The 12,269-nt window shown below is 34.4% G+C and overlaps 1 protein-coding gene across 1 annotated transcript; it reads right to left on the bottom strand.

The window, feature by feature from the left end:
• Positions 1 to 616: 616 nt before the first annotated feature.
• On the bottom strand, positions 617 to 7,304 carry ppa2 (inorganic pyrophosphatase 2). Its single transcript, XM_055205316.2, has 12 exons — positions 7,051 to 7,304; positions 5,781 to 5,845; positions 5,617 to 5,655; positions 5,491 to 5,544; positions 4,202 to 4,321; positions 3,944 to 4,030; positions 3,481 to 3,607; positions 3,272 to 3,399; positions 3,102 to 3,190; positions 2,878 to 2,947; positions 2,756 to 2,795; positions 617 to 2,654 (listed from the first exon to the last, which is right to left on the bottom strand). Exons 1-12 carry the CDS (start codon positions 7,214 to 7,216, stop codon positions 2,626 to 2,628), a joined length of 1,014 nt encoding a protein of 337 aa, XP_055061291.2. The 5' UTR covers positions 7,217 to 7,304; the 3' UTR covers positions 617 to 2,625.
• Positions 7,305 to 12,269: the final 4,965 nt, after the last annotated feature.

Below are 12,269 nucleotides of genomic sequence, written 5' to 3'. Positions count from 1 at the left end.
ACTAACCATCAGGACATTTTACCGTGGTTAATCGTGAAACCGGTAATTGTCCCATCCCTACACTGTAAAAAAATTCAGTAGAAATTACAATGTTATTGCGGCTGGGTTGCCGGTAATTTACCATAGATTTACATTTATTTTATTTACTGGCAAGAGTTTGTTCAAAGTTAAATACATTTTAAATATTAACAAGTCTTTATCTTTACAGAATAAAACTATACAATAACAGCCTCATGCAAAGCATTCTGGGAAACAGAAATCATCATCAACCTTTTTCTGTTTTTTGATTCAGATCATGTTTCCCAGAATGTCTTGCTTGATGCTGTTTTTTTAGTTTTACTCTGTAAAGACAAAGACCTGTAAATGTTTAATGTTCATTTAACTTTGAACAAAATGTTGCCAGTATGGAGATGCATGTTTGGCAGCAACTACAGCTGTATATCTACACTTTGCAGCATTTTGGTCAAATCAAAACATATTTTTATGTTATTTTAACTAAACAATTCCTTTCCTGATCCCAGTCAGTCGCCATAGTTCTAATACTGGCTTTAATTTAAGATTTAATTTAACTTTAAGAGTCGCAAGATAGGAAGTTGGAAAGAAAGAAACTCTGAAACGACATCCAAACGAGTTTAATGCATAATTTTTTTAACAAATCAATTGAGATAATTTCTTGTTTATTGATAACATCTCTTTCAGCATCTTTATGGCACTCCATTAGTTCACTGAACTTTTGTAAACAGTAAAACCTATGCTTTTTTATAACTTTACTACTATAAGCATTTATTAAGTTAACATTTTATTCTCATTATGACATTATGATTACGTATAATAACGTTATGTATAATACCATGTGCATTCTTGCTTCTCCTTGTATCCACAATGAACTCAATAAATTGACCTCATGAGAAGTAGTGCCATCTGCATACGCTTTTATGAGGAAAAATTCAGTTTTGTATCTCAGACTTGAACATAGTGGACAGCATCTCATTCCAAGCAATAGCTTCCGCGACAAACTTAACCTAGACTTGTGTCTTGTTTTTCGCTTTATTCCTAGATCGTTAAAAACAATTCTTCTATAGAAGGTTACTTAGTTAGGCATATCTCTCGGTCGACTGCATCACATTTTACAACACATACTTCACAGTAAATATGTTCTGTTTCTGACATTGCCCAATGCTTGGCTAAATGTTAACAGATGTTATTTAAACACACTTCCATAAAGCTGTGACTGGTTGAATACATGGACATTTTGTATCTCGTCATCAGGAGGATCCGCGGCCGTGTGCGTACAGTGCACGTACAACAGCGCATGTCCGTGAAAATATTGAGACAGGACACTCCACTACAAACAATTATACGCAGGATAGACAGCATTTGCACACACACTATCATTTTTCGTCTTTAATTTTTACTTCTTTCAAGAACAGAAAGCTGTGGAGCATTTTCGTCACCATAATGTTTGACTCATGTTCTTTGTTTTCTTGTTGTTTGTTTCTAAACTGTGTTTGCAATGGTGGATCGGCTACGTTTCTTCACCTATCCTAAATGTTTTATGTCACCAAATGAGTGCTGCCCTGATGGCCTGATAGAGTAATCATTTGAGTATGAAATCATTTGTATTGCGTACATGTCGAATGCGGCCATCTGCGAGTAGCCGCAATGAGTATACTTTAAAAGCTGCTCTGATGCGTGCACGACTGAGCCAGGTGCGGAAAAAGTATACCGCAGCCTTAAGGTCACACAAGATCTGGATCAGCAGCTTCGAACTTTTATAGTATAGTATCATCCTACTAATACACTTGTGATTTGTGACATAAGTGACCTGCCAGTGTAAGTAAATATAAATACATTCATCGGGCACAGTAAGAACACAAATTAAGTGAAATAACAGTAAACCCGCTAGGTTATAGAGATGTTTAACATCCTTTTAAGTTTGCGTTTGACACGATTAAGCACTAAAACATTTGTATTATATAGCACATTAATATTGTGCTTCAACAGTAGACACTTTTAAATCTAGATTAAAAACATATCTGTTTAATTGTTAATTTACCGAATGAGCCCTTTGATGCTTCACACTGGCTGCACTTTTAACTACAGTCACTTTTATTCCTGTTTTATTATTTTTAACACATTTTAAACTGTTTCTATTAAAATCACATTAATTTTCTTTTAATTGTTATTTTAAATTCTCATTGATCTTTGTTTTTTATTGTTATTTTAAATGTCTCTTATTTTAAAAGATTTATTTTCCTCTTAGATTTTTTTTTATTTCTATCTAAAGCACTTGACGCTTTACAAATAAACTTAAATGTGCTATACAAATAAACTTGCCTTGCCTAAATTACAAAAACACTACAATGTTACTGCAAATCACATAACAGAATTTTCTGTATGAAAATTATAAAAATATAAATAAAAAATTACCTGCTTAATTCACATAATAACAAATGAACATACTGTATAGCAAGCAACACTGTGTTTTTTGATAAATAAAGTCTAAAAAAAATAATAGATTTACAAAACGTAAAAATCTTTGTGCCATTAACCGTGTAATCATTTGCTTTCTGACATCTTTTACCTTATAAGATTACACTGCTAACTGATCTGTCGAATAAAACTTTACTTTGACAAAAAGTGCCATTTGTTCACTGTAAAAAAAAGAAACATTCAAATATTAGAATAAGATTATGCTATGAACAAAGCGTATTAAGTGTATATAATACATATGTACAAAGATATGCAGGTTTACCCTCAAAAGACACTGGAAGGGGTCCCCCATATTCTGCAGCCTGCAACACAACAGCAAAATACTTTGTGTTGTTTGTTCAGATACGGCAACAACTATCTATATTAAAGTACATAAATACTCACAGCTTGGACCACTGCACTTGCCTCTGCATCACTGCATTTAAATGGACTATCACACAAAGACGTGTTCTGACTATAAATAAGAAAAATGTCAGTTTAATTGACAACATATTTAATCTTTTTTCACAAATTTACAAATTACAGTAAAAAACAAACAAAAAAGTACCCATTTTAAACACACAAAATCTCGACTGTCATTTAAAAAAAAAAAAAAAACTTACACTCACCAAACAATTTCAACATTTTTTGTCTTTGCTTTGGTCACTAATGCTTTCCAGTAGCTGTGTGTTGATTTTATGACTTCTATGGCAAAGTCCTAAAATTATATCCAACAGTAGCATTAGATGCTTTAATATATCAACTGTATTTTCACCATCAATGTGCAATGGGAGAGTACCTTATTCTTGAACTGTCCATTTAATCCAAAATTGTTCTCAGGCTTTCCATCTGGCACTTTGTATTTTTTAAACCAATCCACAGTAGCCTCAAGATAACCAGGTTTAACCTTTCTGACATCCTCAATATCTGTTAATGGCACAATTCTGAAGATTACACTGTCACAAATGTAAATAATAAAATAACTATGTAAACCTACTAAAAACTCACCGTTTAGGTTTAATGCATCAGGGTCCTCTATATTAATGGCTATTACCTTCCAGTCAGTCTCTCCTTCATCTATCAAAGCCAGAATTCCAAGAACCTTAACTTGAATTACCTGCCCGGCTTCACACACCTGTGCCACAGAGATGCACAATTACAAGTGACACAATTAACTCTTTCCCTGCAGCGGTTTAAAAAAAAGCTGGCAGCCAGCAACAGGATTTTTTTTAAAGATTTTCACAAAAGTTGAATGCCTTCCAGAAAAATGGTCTTCTTTAAATATATAATCATACAATATATCAAATGAAAGAACAGACCCTCTGCTTTAAAAAAAAAAAACTAACAAAAAAGTGTTTCATCCTATCTCCATGTTCTCTTTTTATCACCTCTGAAATATACAACTGAGTGTGTTAATGATTTTGCAAAGCGCTGTATTACATATGTAATTCCACTTAAGTTTGATACCCACATTGGAGCCGATGTCACACACGTCTATGGGGTCATTGTCTCCACAGCACTTAGTGTCCTTATCAGTGTGATTGGGATCTTCCCATGTCTATATTATTAAAAAATATATATAATATAAAATAAGAATAAAATAATCAAAATAATGATTTCTACTTTACTTACAACACAAAAATGCTATTCACGGTGAACTTACAAGCACATTCAAGACAGATGTAGTGCACATTTCATAAAATAACCATAAACAAAACCAGAGCCATACCTGTGGAAGTGCACCATAGTTCCAAATGTAACCTTTGTGTGGGAAAATGTTAGCTACATATCGCAGCTTGCCATTCTTCACATCTTGTTTTATTGGGTTCAATGGTTCCATTGTTGCCATCTGTAAGTTAAGGAAGACATCATTTATCAACACAAAATACAAACTGTGGTGTTCAAAATACTACTTTGTTGTTTTTATTAGGCCCCGGGCACCGAGGAGCAGGCCAAAGGCCTGCACCGTAGGTGTAAAGCCCTATTGTTTTTCCTAAGGATTACTATTAGGACCAAAGCACCGAGGTGCAGAGCACTATTGTTTTTTAAATGTTTTTATAAGGGCCCGAGCACTGAGGTGCAGGCATGGTTAAAATAATATGAAATGTGGCACACACATCATAGCTGTAGGCCGTTAGGGATGGGCAAAAGCTAAGACACGGGCGTGGCGGCCTCTTCTAAAAGGTTATAATATAATTATTCTAAGTTGATCAAGACATGGTTAGAAAATAAAGACCCACTGCTGATGAAAAATTGGGAAAGGCTTTTTTGTCAAATTTTAATATTACATTCAGTTGTATTTAAAGGTCACGTTCTTTCTGATCCCATTTTAAAGTTAGTGTATAATGTTGCTATAATAGCATAAATAATACCTGTAAAATGATAAAGCTCAAAGTTCACTGCCAGACGATATATTTTCTTAAACAGAATTCGCCTTTCAAAGCCTACATTAAAAGACCAGTTTGGACTACAGCCCTCTATTTCCTGCTTTAATGAAGTCAGTAGAACTGTTTTTTTTTTTTGACAAAACTCCACCCACAAGAATACATCATTCGCCAGCTAAGCTAACGGCAAGCTAAGCTGCTATTCAAAAACACCGTAAACAAACTACACAATCAGAACTCGATACGCATTTTTTGAAGGAGGGACTTCATATAACAAGGAAGACAGCAGCCTGTTTTTAGGACAGTGAAAACAGTGGTATACAGATAAGTAAATTGTGTGAAAAATAATGGATTTCTTTACACGTGAAACATTAATATGGTATACTGCGCACTGTAAACACAATCAAAGCTTCTAAAGACAGAAAGAACAGGGCCTTTAAGGCTCTGAGCATGCTGAAAATGTCAGGAAATTTGGCACAGATGTCAAAGTTCTTGGCCGGTAGGCGTGGGCAAAACTGTCAACATAGCCACAAGCAGGTGTGGAAACTAAGATTCTAAAGTTAAGTTAGATTAATTCACTTAACTAATCCTACTGTTTAGCACATGGTAAAAAATATTGTGTAGATAAGGATACCTCCATCTTGGCATTTGTCCAGCGAGGTACTTCTACAACCATATTAAAGAGAATCTGTTGGAAAAAAATATTTTTAGCACAGAGTATGTGACTACAAGACTACTGTGATTGTTTATTTCTGGTTACCTCATTTGTTTTAAGTTTCTTTGGTGGAACATCATATTCCTGTTATGTGGGGGAAAACATATGTTATAAAATGGATAATGCAAGTAAAATTATTATACATTACATGACCGAGAGATTTCGCCTAACCTAAGAGTAATACATTGAAGAACACATCCAACACCTACCTGTTCATCAGCAACATACAGAGGAATGTCATGGAAAGGAGATATGTACTTTCCATCTGAGGTTTCTGGAAAGTAAACATGACACAACTTGGCATCCAAATTTTAATTTTCCATCAACGTAACCTAAAGGAAAACACCACCGTTTGAGCCAAGTTGAGGAGTGATTTAACTGAAACTGCAACATAAGTCGCTGTTTATTTACTTCCATCACTCCTGATCTTCTCAAAACATACACAGGAAGTTGCTGTTTCTTCTTCGTTTGTGGGATAAACTGCTATCCAAGTTGCTTCCTCATTGACGGTCATGCTGCTACTGTGGTCACACATGGGATACTGCCTACCAGCGGTCTGCATGTGTATTTGCACGTCGACGTAGACGACGACGCAGAAGTATAAAAATCGAAGTGTAAGTAGTCGCGGCTAAGTTGTGCATGTTTTGAGAAACCAGCAGTGATAGAAGTAAATAAACAGCAACTTTTGTTGCAGTTTCAGCTAACACACTCTTCAACTTGACCCATCTTTGTTCTCACCCTCGCAAACTGAAATACCTATGACGCAATTTATTTTACCTGACGGGAGGGTATCTAGTGGACCAATCACAGCGCTTGCGGTCCATGTAGAACTGGCGCACTGTTAAAAATTTGGCGAGGTGCACGTCAGGCTACGCAAAGCTACGGATAACCTACGGCGTAGCTACAGCCTAGAGCTGTAGACCTTACGGACGACTTTAAATTGGACTTTCGCTCAAACTAAAAAAGAGGGGAAGTGGTCAGGAGTGATGATCTTACTGCGCACCGAGGTCGAAGTGCTGTAAACTAAGTGTTCTTCCACCATACAATTTTTTATCCGCTTAAAAAAACGCCACGTTTTATTTTGTACCACATTTCTTACTGGTGTAACTAATCATGTAACAGTCTTTAAATAGGGAAAACATGGAAGTGTTTGGTGGCTTCTAAATTCATCCCTGTTTGGATCCTAATAGGGCTAGACTAAATGCTATCGCATTCATGAGGCGCAATGAAAAAAATATAGGGATGTATTAATTCGTCCAAGTTGAGATAAGAGCATGCCATGGCAAAATATTGGAAAAAGGTGGTGTTTTCCTTTAACTTATTAATGTGTTTAAATGTGAGGCTTTTGCATTTATTATCTTGCATTTATCCTCTGTTTTTGTTATTTATAGACATTTTATTAACAGATAACAGTTACTTGAGAAAAGTTAAATATTAGGCGTGACACTGAAAGGGTAACGTAGTAAGGTCAAAACTTACTGAGGTAAATCCTGTAGTCAGGCGAGTTCGGTCGTCCTCTCATCTCCATTAAGTAATGCATCATTCTTATTGCATGAGATGAAACGACTGGATTTAAACACTTTCTTTTTAGAGAACAGAAATACGCTAGAGAAAAACTCGCAGCATTACGAACAAGTAAACGCATTATTTAACATCAATGTGTATTTCCTCTTCTTCTTCCTCTTCTTGGCCACCGAGCTTCCTCGAAAGCAGTATCGCCACCTACCGAACATTTGACTCTCCTCGGTTTTTGTCCTAACTAATCAACTCTAACGGTACATAAGTGTTGCATCGGAGATATTTCAGTTGAACATGTTAAACGAATGTTTCTTATTTAACAATTTAACATATACATGCGGTTACTTGGTAAGCACGTGGTACGCTACAGGCATGCTTATTTAAACCAAATGGTGGTATTTACACAATATACAGCAGATGGCGCATGGAACAACATTCTGTACTTGAGTTAATGTATCACAAGTAATGTCTTTACATATGCCACTTACATGTGGTAAGTAATGTGGCTCATTATTTCATTGATTTTTACATCGTTTAACTATGCATATTCAGTTCTTAATGTTTTTATAATTGTTGGTTTGTAAAACAATTTCACATACAAATTTGATAGTTTTGTGGCATTTAGTTTTTGTGAAACACTGTTTGTGGATGTAACTTTACTTGTTGGGAGTTCATTGTATTGTCAATGTCAATTAGCCTACAGTATATATATTTTTTGTCTGAATATGATCCAATCAGTCCAATCACCTATGTTAAAGAAGGAAAGTAAGTTTCATGGTTACGTTTTTGGGGAAAAAAGGATTAAATATCTTACTTCAGGCTGTTCCATTGCATATAAATATAAAAGTAGATAAAGTAAAAAAAATTGTATTGTAAAAGACAACTATATGCTCTGCATAATCCTTGTAGATACTTGATGTTTACATATAACCTCATTTCACTGCCATTTGTTTGCTTTTGACTGCAGGTTATGGAGGAAGTATCACATGATGTAATGCAGGTAAATGTCCTTTCCCTCATATGTTATCTAGATGAAACTGGTTTCAACACTTCTTGGAAGGTTCAATATGAAATCTTCTGTTTATCCTTGGTATAATCATAGTTACAAAATATCTTCTTGATTTCTTTCACATTTGTTTGAACACAGTTCAACTTTTAGTTTGTTGCAGTACAGTAGCTTATGCATTTATTACGCTTACATATTCAGGACAACATAGGCAGACAAGATATGTAAAACCGTCAGTTTTGTTTTGAAATAATGTTTTGTTTGTTTTAAAGGGATAGTTCACTTTAAAATAAAAATGCTGTCATCATTTAGTCATCCTCATGTTGTTCTAAACCTGTATGAATTTCTTTTTTCTGATGAATACAAAAGAAGATATTTTAAGAAATGATGGTAACACACAGCAGTAAGTGACCATAGACTTCCATAGTAGGAATAAAAAATATAATGGAATTTAATAGGTACCGCCAACTGTGTGCTTACCATCAATTATCAAAATATTTTTTTGTCATTTATCACAATATTTCCAAAATATTTTTTTCCTACTATGGAAGTCAATGGTCATACTGCTGTGTGTTTACCATAATTTCTCAAAATATATTTTTTCAAAAAAATCATACAGGTTGACAGAACAAAATTACCTTCAATTAGCAAAGGCTTAAGGCCTTATAAAACTATTTTTTAATTCCCTGGATTTGATTTGAATAAAGTGAAAATAAAGTGAGAGATTGGCTAAATTCATTAATAAATGAATGAATATGTTTATGTGTAAAAGAACACTTCAAAAGTCAGAGCATGATAACATTTAAATTATGGTTGCAACACTTTATTTTGAAAATCGTCTGTAAGTGAATTGACATCTGCAAGAAATATAGGCCCGGTACACAGACAAGGCTTAGATTTAGCCAGGACTAGATCTTAGTTAAATTAAGACGTTTAAGCATCTTTCATAAACATGCCTTTGCCTTAAAAAGACTTTACAGGTGTGTGTCTTGAGACAAATCAATGGCACTGGCATATTTTAACCCTTGTGCATTGTTCAAATTCATTACCCTTTCGTGTTGTTCATGGATAAACACATCCACTAAATTAAACGACTGTAAATATCAGATGATTTTTTTTTTCAATTTTTTTACATAAATCTGTTAATCAACCTAAGTACTGATCAAAACTACCAAATGTTTACAAAAATTCCAGGATGTTAACTCGGATTGCCAAGTTCATAAATGATGTCACTGATTTGGAAAAAAACACAGAGACTGATTTTTAATATAAAAAGTGATTGTGGACTGGATTTTACTATTTTAACTATTTTGTCTTGGGCATGTCAAAGATTAGTAAAAACATTGGCTTTGATGCATTGTTACTTTTTATGCAGCATCAGATTTCATTTACTGTTTTTGCCCCATTGACTTCTATTATAACTACATTTTTTGATTGCAAAGCCATGACACCATATAATCATGCACTCTTGATTGTTGGTGGTTTGTCGTTTTTCCAAGATGTACAAATTGTCATTTTTACTGTTGATCACCATATAGCACCATTAACCCTTTAGTAGGCCTATGCAAAAACAACCTGTGTGTACCTGGTAATTATTACGTTGTGGGGAACAATTGTCCCTACAAAGATAGGGATACAAATAATTTGTGACCTCCTGTGGACATTTTGAGGTCCCCATAAAAAACAAGCTTATAAATCAAACAGAATGATGTTTCTTGAAAAAGTAAGTAGCAGAAAGGTTTCTGTGATGGTTGGAGTTAGGGATAGGGGAAGGGAATAGAATATACAGTTTGTACAGTATAAAATGCATTACATCTATAGAATGTCCCCACAAAACATGGAAACCAGAATGTGTGTGTGTGTCTAAACACTCCAAAAAGGGTTTAGAAATCTGTATTTAGTTGTGTATAGGTACACAAAACCATAAATATCACAGAGTCATCTGCAGAAACAGCATAGTATTCCATAAAATACTTACTTGCAGAGTTGCTCGCCTCTTAGTAAATTAGAGTAATGATTTGTTTACACACATTAGATGTCATTCTAGTACATTTTTACTCTGCATCCTAAAAAAACATATCACATCTTGACAAAACTTGCAACAAAGCTAAAAACTGTCTGATGTGGTTTACTTTAAAAATACATGACTTAGCTTTTGTTAATGCCAAGAAAGAAAGCAAAGCCTTTTACAACTTCAATAAAAATTCATTAAATATTTATTTCTCACTGATAATGATGGAGTTATTTTGAGTTCTTACAGCATCATTGTTATCATTGTATAATGAACTCTTTATTTCTTTTTATAGTCTACCTGTTACTGTTGTATGGTTTAACAAAAGAAACTCAATCTGATCCTTTTTCTACTTCTCTCTGTTGTGGGTAAAAGAATGCATCTATTCATTCATTCTTTCTCTTTTAGATATACTCTGTTATGCAGCTCATAATACCAGATTAACCAGATTTTGATGAAATGTAAGTTTAACAATCACATTTCTGTACTACATGCATTAATCACACCTACCAAAACATTGACAAACCACAACTTGCCTGTAAGCTTGCTGTGAATAACTACGTATTTTTGCAGGGGCAAAATTTAAGTGGCGTCCTATTTTGTGTAAATCCGTTTATCATTAGTTTAATAATTTTCTATTTGAAACTAATGATGAACAAATTACGTGTTTATTCAATATTTGTTTCCAAAACAAAAAAAACATAAAACAAATACGTTTCTAAATACATTTTTGTGCTTAATTCAAAACAGAAAAAAAGGATAAAAGGTCATAAAAAGCAGCACGTTTCTGGAGATGTATAGTTATGAAAAACCCTTTGCGTTTTTTTTTATTTGCACCATCAAAATGTAACAAATTTACCGAAACCCTAAGGTGACAGTGAAGTAAAAAAAAATCATTTCAATCGCGTGCGGGCTTCCATTTTTAATAACAATCCCAGTCTCACTTAAGAACTCCGGTGATCTTACGTTGTTTCCTTGTCACTTCTCGCGTGCGTTTGGTTGTGAGATGCAGTTTGCCTGACCTGAACCGATGTGAACTTCCGGTCTGTATTTATTTCTGTCTGGTTAGTGGCTAAACTGATCTCTGAAACAAATACCTCGTCGAAAATAAAATTTTTGGTTTGCTAAAGTTGCTTGTGTGTTCACTAAATGCACATTTTAAGTATGCAATGTCCAGATAATCTTGTGCAAAGTTAATGGTGGTCTGATATAAACTGTAGTACAGTACTGTACACCCCTACCCTGGTGATAATGGTACGATCCAACCACAAGTATGAACACAGAAATGGAAAATTAAAATAATAAATATATTTGTGTTTGTTAAAAAAAATCGAACTCTGAATTCTAAAGTTTGAAACTTTGGAGCGTGACCAGATTATTAATGTTGTAATGCACAATATTATGACTTGCCTTATCTGGTTTAAACTGATCTATTTGAGCAATCTGTGATTTAACAACACAGATTCCCCCCTCACAATGCTGTTAGATATTTTCCATCGCATTTCATATGGTTGAAATGTTTGGTCATGGTGTTTATATATACACCAGCTTTGTCATAATGCTTTGTAAATATTGACAATTTGGAAACTTTACAGTCCTGTTCAGCATGGCGACCTTTGTCATGTCCTTCAAAAATGAAGTCATCAAACCCTCCTTCTTGTTTAATATTAACTCTGTCTGCACCCACTTACATTTTCCATAGTCTATGAAACTTTACATTTTCACACACAATCCTGACAAATAATCTGTAGGTATGCAACATATTTCAAGATTGTGTTTCTGATATACATTGTTTGTATTGTGTTTTTTACCTTTTATGTGATCATCGATAGATAGATCACACGATAGACAAACAAACGCACAGACAGACAGACAGATTTTTACTTCTGTATTGTAATTGTTGGTGTGAAACTCTGGTTATTCATTCCACACGTCCAACAGGTATGCAAATTCTGTCTTGCAGTTTCATAGCCACTCTGCAAGATGTTTAACAGGGTATATCAATTGATATATGCCCCCACAGACTCTCAAGGGAGATTAGACTCTCAAACAACCAGAATTCTTCATCTCTATATTCTTTCTGTCACTTCACTCAGAAATAAAGAGGAGGTGTGGCCTTCGTTCTCCTGTGGCAGGTATGGGCGGAAACAGAAGGGGGAGGGT

The sequence above is a fragment of the Misgurnus anguillicaudatus genome, chromosome 3 (genome assembly GCF_027580225.2).
Source record: "Misgurnus anguillicaudatus chromosome 3, ASM2758022v2, whole genome shotgun sequence".
Lineage (NCBI taxonomy): Eukaryota > Metazoa > Chordata > Actinopteri > Cypriniformes > Cobitidae > Misgurnus > Misgurnus anguillicaudatus.
This window is presented reverse-complemented; position numbering and strand designations above follow the sequence as displayed.

Bases quoted from the DNA above. Each gene is read 5' to 3' on its own strand.
- ppa2 (XM_055205316.2), bottom strand. From the start codon at position 7,216: ATGCGTTTACTTGTTCGTAATGCTGCGAGTTTTTCTCTAGCGTATTTC. The intron at 5,656-5,780 runs GTAGGTGTTGGA...CCCACATAACAG, and splicing joins TGTATGTTGCTGATGAACAG to GAATATGATGTTCCACCAAA. The intron at 4,031-4,201 runs GTATGGCTCTGG...TTAATAATATAG, and splicing joins ACTATGGTGCACTTCCACAG to ACATGGGAAGATCCCAATCA.